Source organism: Physella acuta, unplaced genomic scaffold (genome assembly GCF_028476545.2).
Source record: "Physella acuta isolate Inbredline_101_S28 unplaced genomic scaffold, ASM2847654v3 ptg001064l, whole genome shotgun sequence".
NCBI classification, from domain to species: domain Eukaryota; kingdom Metazoa; phylum Mollusca; class Gastropoda; family Physidae; genus Physella; species Physella acuta.
In genome coordinates this window covers 866,580-882,500 of record NW_026732581.1, presented here as the reverse complement: position 1 = coordinate 882,500, position 15,921 = coordinate 866,580, and the positions used below count along the sequence as shown (strand labels likewise).

The 15,921-nt window shown below is 36.3% G+C and overlaps 1 protein-coding gene across 1 annotated transcript; it reads right to left on the bottom strand.

Annotated features, from left to right (window-relative positions):
* Window positions 1-1,256: 1,256 nt before the first annotated feature.
* On the bottom strand, window positions 1,257-3,462 carry LOC131955377 (keratin-associated protein 4-6-like). Its single transcript, XM_059319498.1, has 2 exons — window positions 3,019-3,462; window positions 1,257-1,337 (listed from the first exon to the last, which is right to left on the bottom strand). The coding sequence occupies exons 1-2, from the start codon at window positions 3,460-3,462 to the stop codon at window positions 1,257-1,259; spliced, it is 525 nt and encodes a 174-aa protein (XP_059175481.1).
* Window positions 3,463-15,921: the final 12,459 nt, after the last annotated feature.

Here is a 15,921-nt window from a genome sequence, read left to right as displayed (position 1 = left end):
CTGCGTGGTGTTAAGTACACTATCATCTCAGTTATTTATGCACCTTAAAAATTATGGAGAATGAAATACATATTTAAAAAGTTAAACTTACGCGAATATGCCTATTTTTTTCAAATTAATTTTTTGTATCCCAAATTAGCAAGTTCCATAGTTAAACAAACAAAGATTTCTATAAAATATGTTTACACCAGTGTCCGATAATGGACTCTTCTTTTAAAAAGGGTGTTAGGTAACTGGTAGTTAACTAAATACACACTTGGCTGGCTAATGTCAATGCTAAACCTGTCCCTAACCCTAACCCCAACCCTAGTCCTACCATACGCCTAACACTAATTTCTAGCCATAAAATTAGTCGAGATTACAATACTACTAACAACCCAACACCCCTTTTTTAAAAGAAGATTCCATTATCGGACACCGATATCTATAATCATCAGTCTAGATCGTAGCGACTTATTGTTTACGTCTAGTTTTTGCGTAGATTTAGATCTAGTCTACATCTAAAATATCTAGATCTAGAATCCAAATAGATAAAATAAATTTTATAAGTGTCTGCCGGAATTGCATTGTATACATTTCACAGCTTAAGTAGATCTAGATCTAAATCAAATTTGAATGAAATAGTTCATTTCTTTTTATTCTAAACTCGACAGATGACGTCATTAGTTAATGTATAAACATTAGTGACGTCATTGTTTCATGGGTTCTTTTTCACAACTATAAACTATAAACGCTTTTCCTGTTCCATAATTGAAACTGTTTTTCTACATTCAAATATGCCTTTATTTTTTTCTTCTTTAAATAAAATGTTGGTTATACATTTAAAACATCTACCATATTATTTTCAACCAAAGTCCGTATCAAGTTCTACATATATCGCTGCAAATTCTTATGTTTATATCCGGAGAAAATATTTTGCGGACAGAGAGAGAGAGAGAGAGAGAGAGAGAGAGAGAGAGAGAGAGAGAAGTGCGCACATGGGCTTTTATATATTAGAATAGATAGACAGATAGGCATTATCGTATACCCCACCCGTACCTAGATCTATTAAAGTTTATTTATTTATTTTATCAGGGTGTTGAAACGGTTACTTTAACCGTAACTCTAAATTACTTACAACTTGCTTAGAACACAAAAAAAGTAATGATTATTCTTGATACCTAGAGATCAATTGCCCAGCAGAATTTACTTTCCCTAACTTGAGTTAGGTACTTATTAGAGTTGGGTGGACTAAGGGATATTATAATAACTTTAACTCAGATTCTCTCTGCCATAAGGCCACGCCGTCCTTTACAAAGTAAAGATAATTCTTTTATAGTTTTTATTCGAAGGTCAATCTAAAAATGAAGAATTATTGTTTAGAAATATGTTCACAGCCTAAAAAGTTCAAGTAGTTTTACCTATTTGGAAATATAATTTTTTTTTTAAATTAAGCTAATCAACATCGATGCAGGGTTATTCCTTTCAGTTATGCTGCTTTATGTCTTCATCTGATTCAACATGTGCGGCTTTTTTTTGCATTATTATAACAGTTCAGATAATAAAGATGTATTTTTATGAACACAAACTTATCACGACACACTTTTATTAATACAAATACCAATAACACACACACACACAAATATATATATATATGTATATATATATATATATATATATATATATATATATATATATATATATATATATATGCATATCAAATAAAATAACCAAACATTTAGGCTCTGAATGTTAAATACGAAAATAATTATCGTTTGGTTTTAGAAGATCTTAGTCTCCTGATAGCAAACTTTACCTCCCCCCCCCCCCCCCCCCAAAAAAAAAACAACTATTTTATGTAATCACATACAATATTAAAATATTTGCACTAAAACTATTTTGAAAGAATAGAGGATCAGTAGTTTCGCATCTTCAACATGTCCAAAAATGGAAATTAGAAAACGTTAGCAAAAGCAAGTACAAGCAGGTCACTTGGCACACTTAGTTTTGGCGCGACTTTTTTTTTAAGAAACGAAATAAAATCGGCTCAAACATGTTTGTCCAATAAGTCATATATCGATCGTATATGTTTATGCGTCTCCATATATTATTTTGTCTGTTTCAAAATTAACAGTTTACTTTAACATAACGTAACGTACCGTACCGTACCGTACCGTACCGTACCGTAACGTAACGTAACGTAACGTAACGTAACGTAACGTAACGTAACGTAACGTAACGAAACGTAACGTGACGTAACGTAACGTAACGTAACGTAACGTAACGTGACGTAACGTAACGTAACGTAACGTAACGTAACGTAACGTAACGTAACGTGACGTAACGTAACGTAACCTAACGTAACGTAACGTAACGTGACGTAACGTGACGTGACGTGACATGACGTAACGTGACGTGACGTGACGTAACGTGACGTGACGTAACGTGACGTGACGTAACGTGACGTGACGTGACGTGACGTAACGTGACGTGACGTAACGTAACGTAACGTAACGTAACGTAACGTAACGTAACGTAACGTAACGGAACGGAACGTAACGGAACGTAACGTGACATGACGTGACGTGACGTATCGTAACGTAACCTAGCATAGCATAGCACAGCATAGCACAGCATAGCACAGCATAGCACAGCATAGCACAGCATAGCACAGCATAGCACAGCATAGCACAGCATAGCACAGCATAGCACAGCATAGCACAGCATAGCACAGCATAGCACAGCATAGCACAGCATAGCACAGCATAGCACAGCATAGCACAGCATAGCACAGCATAGCACAGCATAGCACAGCATAGCACAGCATAGGACAGCATAGCATAGCATAGCATAGCATAGCATAGCATAGCATAGCATAGCATAGCATAGCATAGCATAGCATAGCATAGCATAGCATAGCATAGCATAGCATAGCATAGCATAGCATAGCATAGCATAGCATAGCATAGCATAGCATAGCATAGCATAGCATAGCATAGCATAGCATAGCATAGCATAGCATAGCATAGCATAGCATACGCACAGCATACGCACAGCATACGCACAGCATAAGCACAGCATAAGCACAGCACAAGCACAGCACAGCACAGCATAGCACAGCATAGCACAGCACAGCACAGCACAGCACAGCATAGCACAGCACAGCACAGCACAGCACAGCACAGCATAGGAAAGCATAGGATAGCATAGGATAGCATAGCATAGCACAGCATAGCACAGCACAGCACAGCATAGCACAGCATAGCACAGCATAGCACAGCATAGCACAGCATAGCACAGCATAGCACAGCATAGCACAGCATAGCACAGCATAGAACAGCATAGCACAGCATAGCACAGCATAGCACAGCATAGCACAGCATAGCACAGCATAGCACAGCATAGCACAGCATAGCACAGCATAGCACAGCATAGCACAGCATAGCACAGCATAGCACAACATAGCACAACATAGCACAACATAGCACAACATAACAGAACATAACACAACATAACACAACATAACATAACATAACATAACATAACATAACATAACATAACATAACATAACATAACATAACATAACATAACATAACATAACATAACATAACATAACATAACATAACATAACATAACATAACATAACATAACATAACATAACATAACATAACATAACATAACATAACATAACATAACATAACATAACATAACATAACATAACATAACATAACATAACATAACATAACATAACATAACATAACATAACATAACATAACATAACATAACATAACATAACATAACATAACATAACATAACATAACATAACATAACATAACATAACATAACATAACATAACATAACATAACATAACATAACATAACATAACATAACATAACATAACATAACATAACATAACATAACATAACATAACATAACATAACATAACATAACATAACATAACATAACATAACATAACATAACATAACATAACATAACATAACATAACATAACATAACATAACATAACATAACATAAATGATTGGCTTTGCGCCAACAAATATGTTATTCCTTCCAACTTTGTATAAAACTTTTACAAATGTCATGAAGCCATAAAAAAAATAACCTTACCAAATATAAAAAGTTTGCTTTTAAGTTGAATTGTAAATTTACTAGTCTAATTCAAACAAGCATAATCACATTAAAAAATATTATGCATCGAGTGTCTTCGATACGGATTTTAAAAATGCCTTCAGCAATACAAGCTTTAGAGGTCATAGAAAATACATATAAGCGCCAATTTAAAATTCACGTTTAAACTTGTTTGGGATTAATCAATAGTCGTACTGTTACGTTTTTCAAGAAAATATCTAAGACCCGCATTGTTTAGAAATTCTCAGTGACGTCAAACATAGCTATAAATTGGACAGCCGCTTAGACACGAAGCGTCGTCGTAGCGCAGTAAGTAGTCGTTTATTTTTAATAAAATGATCTATTGTAAATTTAGTTAAACAATCTTACACATTACTGTACAGATAGAAATAGCAAAGCAATAATACAATATAATTTGTTTGTAGTAAAGTTTAATTTTGTTTTAATTTGATAAAACAAAATTTGAACATTTGTCTTACCTCGATAAAATATAAAGAAACATATTTCAAAAACTTAAATTATATTAAAATTGCTTTAATTATTGATTCATTATTTTATATTAATATGTTTAAAATGCCCATAGAGTAAAGCAAATGAAGTTAGATCTCTTAAATTTTGTCAATAAGAATCTTCTCTAGATAGAGTATTTATTGAATTAACCGGCGTGTACATCTTTGTTGTTATCAAATGTATTTAATTAAGAAGTTCAAAAAAAGATGAGACTGTCTTAGGCCTTTTTATAGTATAAGAAGTTAATACGGAGATATGAGTCTGACGTCTGACACACTCCCAAGATGCCTGACTCCAGCTTAGCAAGACAACGCTCACATATTCAGCGTTCCATATCATAGCACCTGTGATAGATTAAACATAACTGAACCAAAACTAATCCTACAAATTTAAGTTTAACTCTTAGTTTATTTGATAGCAGCTAAGTGAAATAACACCTAATGAATCCACACATATATAAAAATATGTGTTTTTAATATGCCGTACACCTACTATATCCCATTTGACCCAGATTCATTACCAAAACAAGACTATAGGTATGTAAATGTTTCGTTTCGCTCGATCTGAAGTTCTTTCGGCTTTGTTTACACTGGTCGGGCAGTTGCGATTGAGACATTTTTGGTTTTTTTTTTGTTTGTTTTTTTGTGAAAATTAATAAAATTCAAATGCCGTGTTTCTTTTCAAGACAATTTTTAAAAAAAATTTCAGGTAAGTAATTATACCTAAAAATAGGTTGTTTGTATACTATTTTGCTATATTTGTGCTAATAATATTAAATTACGGATTGTAGCCATTTTGAAACATTATGAAAAGTAACATATCAGCTGTAACTTATGTTTATTGAATATTCTGTAGTATAGTTATTAGTTGACTCAACATATCCTAACGTCTAGTATGTAGAGTCTTGTCACATGTTTGTTCTTCCACTAGCTTTATTTTGTTTTTGTTTTAAAATTTTTATAATAATAAAATGTAAATTATAGGAACAGGGCATTACCCCCGTAAATTTCTCCACGGACATTACTCCCCGGAGTAATTACCCTCCTGTCAATAACCCCCCCGTAGGACATTACCCCTCGCAGCACTGTTTAAGGTACTACTAGGGCTAGGGTTAGGGTTAGGGCTAGGGCTAAGGCTAGGATTTTGGTTAACAATAGTATTAGAGTTATGGCTATGGTTATGGCTACGTGCGGCGTCAAAACGGCCAATGACAAAACGGCCCCGTCAAAACGACCCCGACAAATCGGCCCCGACAATCAGGCCCCGTCAAAATGACCCCGTCAAAAGGGCCAGCGACATATGGACCCCGTTATATAGGCTCAAAAAGGCTCCAGTTATATAGACAAAAAGGCTCCAGTCAATAAGGCTCCTGACAAATAGGCTTCCGTCATTTTGGCTCCCGACATATAGGCTCCCGTCATTTATTTTTTTCCACAAAACGACCCCCATCATTACGACTCCCGACAAATAGGCTAGCGTCATTTTGGCTCACGACAAAAAGGCTCCTGTCAATATGGCTCCAGACAAAAGGACCACTGACGCAGTGGCGTAGCTACCGTAAAGCTAGCGTAAGCAAGGCTTAGGGGCCCTATGCACATAGGGGCACTTTTCCCTCATAAAAAATTAAAACTTTTACAATGGAATTTTAATATTTGTTACATATAAATAATTTTAAAAAAGAAAAAGGTTAAAGTTCCAAAAAACGCCCCCCCCCCACCGTTTCGGCAGTGGGTTATAATAACACTACAGGCGATATCACTTTGTCGTGCAAGACATTGAGAGAATCAGCCTATAAGTAAACTTTTTAGCAGTAGTAGGCAAACATAATAATATAGTATAAATACATAATCAGGACATATAAAATACAAAATGTTGCCTTCAGAATATTTATATATTAAAAAATATCCATCGTAAGTAGAAGTTGATCTCTTCGTTTAACTCCCCTGTAGCCTAACGCAGAGGCGTAGCGAGGGCGGGGCGGGGGGTGCGGGGGGGTGCGGACCGCAACGGGTGACACCATTTAGGGGGGTGACACCAAAGGCAAAAAATTGCAAAATTTATAGAATGAAATGCCATTTTCCAGATCCATTAGTTAAAGTTAAATAGTCTTCTAACTACAAATTGAAAATTATATCAAGAGGGGGGGGGGGAGTGACACCACGACGTAAACGTAAACTATAAAGAAAACAATCCTACATCCAACTGTATTATAAACAGACTGTAAAGAAAACAATCCTACATCCAACTGTATTATAAACAGACTGTAGATAAACATCGTTACTATTAAGTCTGCAGTGATTAAAGCTTAAACACGTACGTGTACCAGTACGTGGCATATATATAAATTTTAGGCCTATGTAGGCCGACACACACACACACACACACACACACATACACACACACACATATGACACCCGACCTAGCAACGCCACTGGCTCAACGGCTGACGAAGGGGCCCACTGATAATTTTTGTATAGGGGCCAAATATTCCTAGCTACGCCACTGCACTGACAATACCGTTTCTGTAGAGACTTAGTCTCCCGGCAAAGCGGTCTCATTGAATATGACACCTGCCAGTGGGACCCCTTCATCAATATTCTTTAGAGTTAGCTTATCCAACAATCTTATGTAATACAACGTATGCATATCTTGTTCGGCAGGCTTTATTTTTAAATTAGTTTATCTATTATAAAATATAGTATGTTATACTTTAAGGGTCATCTATCTATGACGTTCATAATTATAGGTTATAGGCTGTTCCAACTCAGTGTGTGGGGAGAAGGGTCCACGCTGTAGCCTACCTTCCTAACTGCAGTATGCTTGTAGGTTATCAAAACAAAATGCTGTTATCATGTAAACATCATGTAAATCATACATTTACACTTCTGTGCTCGCTTTTAAGCAACAGATCTTTTCTGTTGTAAATTAAACATTATCAAAACTTTAGAATTGGCGGAATATAGCGGTTAAGGGCTCGATTTGTTTGTGAATTAATGTTGGTTCATGAAAAACAATTTCATTCGGGCATTTAAAAGAGGTTAGAGTGGTATTGGAGGTAGGACAAAATGGTTACTTTTATGCCAATAGTGGTCATGCCATTCATTGGTCTGGAGCCAATATGTCGGGAGTCATTTTGTCAAAAGCCAATATGTCGGGAGCCCATTTGTCGGTAGACAATATGTCGTGAGCCCATTTGCCAGGAGCCCAATTGCCGTGAACCAATATGTCGGGAGCCCATTTGTCGGTAGAAAATATATCCTGAGCCTGTTTGTCAGGGGTTAATATGTCGGGAGTCCATTTGTCGGGAGCCTAAATATCGGGAGCCCATTTGTCGGGAGTCTATATGTCGCAAGTCAATATGACGGGAGCCAATAAGTCGGGGCCCTTTTGACGGGGCTATTTTGACTGGGTCGTTTTGTCGGCGGTTGATTTGACGGGGTCAAATTACCGGGGCCGTTTTGATGGGGCCGATTTGTCCCGGGCCGTTTTGACAGGGCACCCTATGGCTATGTTTAGGGCTAGTGTTAGGGTTAGCGTTAGGGTTAGTGTAAGGTTAAGTTTAGGTTTAGGTTTAAGTTTAAGTTTAGGTTTAGGTTTAGGTTTAGGTTTAGGTTTAGGTTTAGGTTTAGGTTTAGGTTTAGGTTTAGGTTTAGGTTTAGGTTTAGGTTTAGGTTTAGGTTTAGGTTTAGGTTTAGGTTTAGGTTTAGGTTTAGGTTTAGGTTTAGGTTTAGGTTTAGGTTTAGGTTTAGGTTTAGGTTTAGGTTTAGGTTTAGGTTTAGGTTTAGGTTTAGGTTTAGGTTTAGGTTTAGGTTTAGGTTTAGGTTTAGGTTTAGGTTTAGGTTTAGGTTTAGGTTTAGGTTAAGGTTTAGGTTTAGGTTTAGGTTTAGGTTTAGGTTTAGGTTTAGGTTTAGGTTTAGGTTTAGGTTTAAGTTAAGGTTTAGGTTTAAGTTTAGGTTTAGGTTTAGGTTTAGGTTTAGCTTTAGGTTTAGGTTTAGGTTTAGGTTTAGGTTTAGGTTTAGGTTTAAGTTTAAGTTTAAGTTAAAGTTTAAGTTTAAGTTTAAGTTTAAGTTTAAGTTTAAGTTTAAGTTTAGGTTTAGGTTTAGGTTTAGGTTTAAGTTTAGGTTTAGGTTTAAGTTTAAGTTTAAGTTTAAGTTTAAGTTTAAGTTTAAGTTTAAGTTTAAGTTTAAGTTTAAGTTTAAGTTTAAGTTTAAGTTTAAGTTTAAGTTTAAGTTTAAGTTTAAGTTTAAGTTTAAGTTTAAGTTTAAGTTTAAGTTTAAGTTTAAGTTTAAGTTTAAGTTTAAGTTTAAGTTTAAGTTTAAGTTTAGGTTTAGGTTTAGGTTTAAGTTTAAGTTTAGGTTTAGGTTTAGGTTTAGGTTTAGGTTTAGGTTTAGGTTTAGGTTAAGTTTAGGTTTAGGTTTAGGTTTAGGTTTAGGTTTAGGTTTAGGTTTAGGTTAAGGTTAAGGTTAAGGTTAAGGTTAAGGTTAAGGTTAAGGTTAAGGTTAATGTTAAGGTTAAGGTTAAGGTTAAGGTTAAGGTTAAGGTTAAGGTTAAGGTTAAGGTTAAGGTTAAGGTTAAGGTTAAGGTTAAGGTTAAGGTTAAGGTTAAGGTTAAGGTTAAGGTTAAGGTTAAGGTTAAGGTTAAGGTTAAGGTTAAGGTTAAGGTTAAGGTTAAGGTTAAGGTTAAGGTTAAGGTTAAGGTTAAGGTTAAGGTTAAGGTTAAGGTTAAGGTTAAGGTTAAGGTTAAGGTTAAGGTTAAGGTTAAGGTTAAGGTTAAGGTTAAGGTTAAGGTTAAGGTTAAGGTTAAGGTTAAGGTTAAGGTTAAGGTTAAGGTTAAGGTTAAGGTTAAGGTTAAGGTTAAGGTTAAGGTTAAGGTTAAGGTTAAGGTTAAGGTTAAGGTTAAGGTTAAGGTTAAGGTTAAGGTTAAGGTTAAGGTTAAGGTTAAGGTTAAGGTTAAGGTTAAGGTTAAGGTTAAGGTTAAGGTTAAGGTTAAGGTTAAGGTTAAGGTTAAGGTTAAGGTTAAGGTTAAGGTTAAGGTTAAGGTTAAGGTTAAGGTTAAGGTTAAGGTTAAGGTTAAGGTTAAGGTTAAGGTTAAGGTTAAGGTTAAGGTTAAGGTTAAGGTTAAGGTTAAGGTTAAGGTTAAGGTTAAGGTTAAGGTTAAGGTTAAGGTTAAGGTTAAGGTTAAGGTTAAGGTTAAGGTTAAGGTTAAGGTTAAGGTTAAGGTTAAGGTTAAGGTTAAGGTTAAGGTTAAGGTTAAGGTTAAGGTTAAGGTTAAGGTTAAGGTTAAGGTTAAGGTTAAGGTTAAGGTTAAGGTTAAGGTTAGGGTTACTGTTAGGTTTAGTGTTATGAAGTCATTTTGCTACTCCACCAAAATATTATAGGTCGGTTTGCTTTTAAACCATAATGTTATAAAATGTCAGTTGTATGATTGGTCAAATCGATGTCTATAGTAGGTTATGATTTTGTGTTAAGGTTTTGGCTGATGTGAAAGTTTAGGTTTTGGTCTTTTTTTAAGGTTAGGATTAATGTAATATATAGGTTTAGAATTACATTTCGGATTCTAACTTGAGGGGGGGGTGTAATTCCCCGATGGTAATTCTGAGGGGGGTAATTGGCAGAGAAAAATTCCTCCGGGGGTAAATATGGAGGGGGATGTCCTGTAGCTAAAAAATCTGTCTAAATATTTACTTATTTTATTTCGATTTATTCATTACACAGTACTCATATACATACAGATAGGCACTGTGTAAATAGAATATTCTTATTATAAAAGGAATACTATTAAAGAATAATTATGTCTTAATGTATAACAAAAACAAATGTAATATAGACTAATATTTACTCACTTAAATACACCGACTGAGGGAGACGTCCCACCTGCTCCCATCAGCTAGAAAGGCCTCAACACCGAGAAACACCGATCTTGACTGGCCGATTTGAACTCTTTTGTCTAGATCGCATATTTCCATCCATTTCCACTACACTTGGTCTTCCTCCTCAATGGGTAGAGGACATGCTCTTGACCCACCACCTAGAACCCAGCTAGCCCATGGTTCTGTTCGAACATAAAAGTTTCGTGCTCAGATTTGCTTCGTCTCCCATACATCGTACCATCTGATCGTAGGGTGGTTCTTTTGCGAACGCGAGTTTTCATTCGGGCGCAATCGCCCCCCCCCCCCCCATGTACTAGTGCCCACGTCGCAAGCCATCGACACCTAAAAACCATTGTCGTGCTAGACGAGTGGCCTCTAGCCTAAGTTCAGACGTAGAATTTTAGTTTTCCATCGCTATCTCAGCTTCAGTCTCTTTGAGCTGGCCTAAGTTTGCGTATTAATTTAACTAGCTGTGTTAATTATTGAGACCACAACTGCCTAAAAGACTTCATGCTCGCTATCGGAATGAATGTACTTACTGCCTGTTTCATCGCTGATGCAAACAACTGGTTCGCCTTTGCCAATCGGTCCTCGATTGATATTGATTTCTTTTTGGCCTATTTCTACCAATGCATTGAACTTAGGCCAGTATGCATCCTTGTACAGGAAGTTGCCTCACGTTCCGGATTGACCTCGCGACCTCTTCCCAAGTTTAATTAGTATGGGAAGGTGGTCGCTCTACACACATTCCAAAACCGTAGATTTTGCTGCTGCTACAAGGTCAAACAAACAAACGTATGGTCGGGTCTGGTTTGTGCACCTCTGGCCAAGTGTAGTAAGGTTGGCATTGAGGATTTGATCTGTAGGCAAATCGTAATTGTCTCACCGAGATAACCTTCTAGTTAACTTCATGATGGATTCCTGAGCACCTCACGGTTTACCGCGACATCGGCTTTATTTTTTTTCGCAATGATCCTGGCTAGTTTTACCGCTCTACCCACAAGGACGTATATGTTGTGCTGTAGAATATTCAGTCTTCCTTTCGGGTTTTTCTCACTAGCTGCTTTGACATATGACAGCGGAGCTCTCTTTTTTTGTACTCAATTTGCCTCTTTCTATTTTTCGCTGCGTCTCACTTTGTCCGACACAATCTGGTATGTTTCACGTCACATCTCAACTGCCTCTGGATCATAATAATTTTCTTCTTGCTCTTGCTACGGGTCTGTCCTAATATATATTCGCCTTTATGTTCTGTTTTTGTCATCTTCACGAAAATTGTCTTTGGTTTTATCCAAACGGTTACCTCTAAGGCCTTTGGTGGTTTTGATCGAAATACGTAGTCTCGTAATTTAAGTTTCCACTGATTGACTGCGGGCAGGCAATGTCGAGCATGTGGTCCTACCAATGGGATCGGGATCCCTTGCTGAGTAGCCCATTTTATGGACAGCGCGAGTTTTTCCCCCTTCTTCGGTGTCTCCTTGCACCTTGAAAAATTTTACCCAGGGTAGGATCCGGCTTGTGCGACTTGAGAGTCGTATAAAATGTAGTGTAGAAATTGCAAAAACAGAAAGCCCCCCCCCCCCCCCCCCCGATGGCGTTTTACCGCGACCGAGTGCTTTCTCAGCCTGTAATCCAATGTAGACCCTGTGAGCGATCTAGACTGGTGCATAATGTGGCAAACAAATTTACAGTTTCCGACAACGAGGAGAGAGGGGTGATCTTGTACTCTCCGCCAGGCAGCGGAAGTAATGTTTGACAAAAGAAAATAAACCGGGAATGATCTCCCCTAAACTTTCTCGAATATTCTTATATAAAACAACAGGGGTTGAGGAGAGGACTCTTCAAGTCGCTTAAGTTTAGAATTTAAGATACGGCATGGCTGTGTCTATGGGCTCCTTTGGCCCGTGACTACCACAGTCGTCCGCACCAAACGATGCTGTGGAACCATTTTTCCTCAAGACAATACCGACATCTCACCCACTACTAACCCTAAGGAAAATAGCGTAGAGTTATCTCAGAAGGCCGCGTGAAAGCCATAGAATCCATGAAAAATCTTGACCATGGGTCACTAGCTACCCCTTTATTTGAATGACTCTTCGCATATCCGGTCCTAGGCCTATCCCGTAGGATTACTAGGGCACACTGGAGTCCAAATCATAAGGACCTTTGGACTAATATTTACTTGCCGCTCCTTAAAAAAACGTACTTGTAATTCTCTATGCTAATTCATACATATAAGCAGTGTTTTAATTTAATCAGTTTTGAAAGTAGTATGGTAATTATTAATTTACAATAATAATAACGTTAGGCATTGGTCTTCATACTTAGCCTACATATTGTTTAGTGCGTTTTTTTCTTTTTTCTTCGAGGGGGGGGGGGGGGGGGTTGACTTGATATTTTTATGGGGGGGGGGGGGGCCGGACCTAGTAAAATTATATGTTTCCTATATAGATTCCATTTAGTTCCTGGGGGGGGGGGGGAGGAGGGCGGTAGACTTCAGGGGGGGGGGGGGGGGCTCCCCTGAAAGAAACACTGATTAAAACTTGATTTTTAAAACCATCGTGTAAGTATTATTAGAGATTGTTTTTAGTTGTGCCAATGTTTTATTCATTTAGAGGAGCTCTTTTTGTATAGAATGAGCAATGCAAATTGACATTGGTGTAATATTTGATTATTTATATTATTGATCTTATAGAATATAGAATAACAACCTATTACGTATAGTAAATGTTGAGATGGTAGTTAGTGTTAAAGAAAATCTAAGGTATGATAATTTGTGACTGATATTCTTACTTAGCACTGCATACACACACATCTATATATATAATTATCTTTATTGAGACCATTGAAAACACCAAGCTGTAAGCGCGCTTGCAGCCCCCTCTCTTCCTCTCTAGGCATATCCCTACCACCCCACCCCCACAAGGTCTGGTGAGCTGTGGTTCACACTATTTACAATCGTAGAGCCGGGTTTAGTGACGGCATTTAGGGGCAGATAATTTAGTTTAAAACAATTTTAAACTTAGAGGAGGTAGCTAAGAGGAGGCTGCTTTCACGGGGGTGGGGTGGGGGGTGGTTAGGGTTGGGGTTGGGGTTGGGGGAATGGAGGGTGGGAGGGGCTTAACGTCCTTAACGACCTACTGATAGTGTTTACAAGCAAATATTTTCAATGGCAGCATTAGTTCTGTCGAATTCACAAATTATGAATTACTGAAAAGTAGAGAATATAACAAATAAATAAGTGGCATATAATACGCCGGGGGTCGGCTCGTTTTTTAATAATCATCAAGTTTGATAAATGTAGCAGTGACGCATTCGTTTTATTCCAATGATAATAACATTTTTGAAAGTGTGAAGATTCAGGAAATAAATCTAGATAAAAATCATAGCTTTTTTTAGCAGTGACATTATTTTCTTTTTTTTTACAGGTTGCCTAGATTGATCACTTCAAAAGGGATATAGATAGAATAAAGTTATTGGCTCGTAATAAGTAAACCAGCAACTTTATTACACTATGTACTTTCAAAGGCGGTACAATTATGAGACATACATATGTAAGCAGATGCGAGTCTAGCAAGTGGTGAATTAAAATACATGAATTTTTCTAGTATTTGTAATGAAATAAAAATAAGAGATGACCATCATAGATTTAACTTATATTTTAGCTCAAGGCCTTTTAGTCAAATATTTTGTTTTACTCTAAGTAATATTTTCCAACATTTCATTGACAAAAACTGTGTTGGTATAATATGTGAACAGATGCCTATTTTCGTAGATCATTTTATTTAAAAAAATATTTTCAATTTGTAATAGGATAAATTATGCTTGACAGATCTTCTGTTTCGAAAATGTGTTTACTTATAAACGAGAACTAAGATTCTTTTTTGTTGGAGAAAAGCAGTGAATTAAAAATTAATTAGTTAAAAAACAAAAATATTTATAAAAACACAAATATACTTTTTACTCAACTATTTCAGGTCTTTAATATATCTCAGTAAAGGAATAGGTTAATCGGAGATGACCAGAAAGATGCTGGAAGGAAAAATGCGCAACCGAAAAATGCGCTAAAAATGCGAAACGGAAAATGCGCAAGCAAAAAAAAATGCGTATATCGAAAATTGCGTACACAGAAAAATGTACAAAGACATTTCTACACAGATCCTACGGCAATTTGTTTTCTATGACAATGTGTGTTTGTGTTTATGCTTTCAATTTTTAATTTGTATCTATCTGTGTGTATACTTAAATATATGTATTTCATTATCATTTCTGATTGGCCCACAACAGCGGAGCATTTTCCACATTTTGTTAAAGGGATCTGCTTAGTTATGTATTTATTTTTACAATTTAACCTCTAAAGCATTTTAAATACTTTTTTGGCACATACAAATACGTACGAAACAACAAAAAAGAGTTTAAAAACAATTTCTGTTGTCACCGAAACCAGAAAAAACATCAGCCATTTTAAACATTGCAGCACTTTTAAAAACGCTAAGGCTTTTTAATTTATGTATTTAATCAATCACACGTAGACTGCTTATATTTCAGTATATAATAAAACTTTTGTCACGACAAATTTTTGATAAGGCTACTAGTCTGAATTCTACATGGTCCGAAAAATTGTACAATACGTTGAATGAAAAATTGCATTTTTTTCTATGAAGACTATCAAAATGCTCACGTGAAAAATGCCATATGATTACAAGAAGAATAAAGACTGAACATTTGGTCGGAATAGTATTATAAATACAATAAAAAGTAGTAGGCTTTTTAGTGTAAAAAAACAAACTGCGAAGTGAGAAAACAAACAAAAACTTAACCAGAAAAAATACAATTTCTGTGAGATTATAAAGCCAGTTGTTAAACTGATACGAAAATGAGGCACGGTACCAAGGTCAAAATCATAGAGAGTCTTGTAGATGAGAGACTTTGTAGCAGAACGAACATTTTTTTTAATACGAACAATATTATAGATTGCGTTCTCTAGTACACTGAAGTCTCCCAATAGTGGCGTTCCTTGTGAGCTATTACATAAGCTAACGATCCCCCTTAGTTGTGGACAAATTAATGTTCACATAAAGGTTCTGATAGCTTTGCTTTTAGTTAATCAGAAAACTTTTAACAAGTTATTTAGATGTATTGACTGGAGGATGGACAGACAGACAAACAGACAAACAGACAGGGAGGCGGGCGTGTCTGTCCAATTTTAGGCGGTAAGCGTCTGTGTACGTGCACTTATAAGTGTAGCTGTAAATGTTGCCATATATGTATTGATGTCGGTGCAAATGTAGCCTTAGTAATGCAAATGACCTATGGTTAAATCTGAACAAACTACCTGTATGCAACCCCTGGCTCTGGTCAAACAATACGTGGGCTTATCACTTTAGTCGAAAAGCATCTATTATCGGAAATTC

Bases quoted from the DNA above. Each gene is read 5' to 3' on its own strand.
- LOC131955377 (XM_059319498.1), bottom strand. From the start codon at position 3,462: ATGTTGTGCTATGTTGTGCTATGTTGTGCTATGCTGTGCTATGCTGTG. The intron at 1,338-3,018 runs GTATGCTATGCT...CTTCATTTTTAG, and splicing joins ATGCTGTGCGTATGCTGTGC to ATTGACCTTCGAATAAAAAC.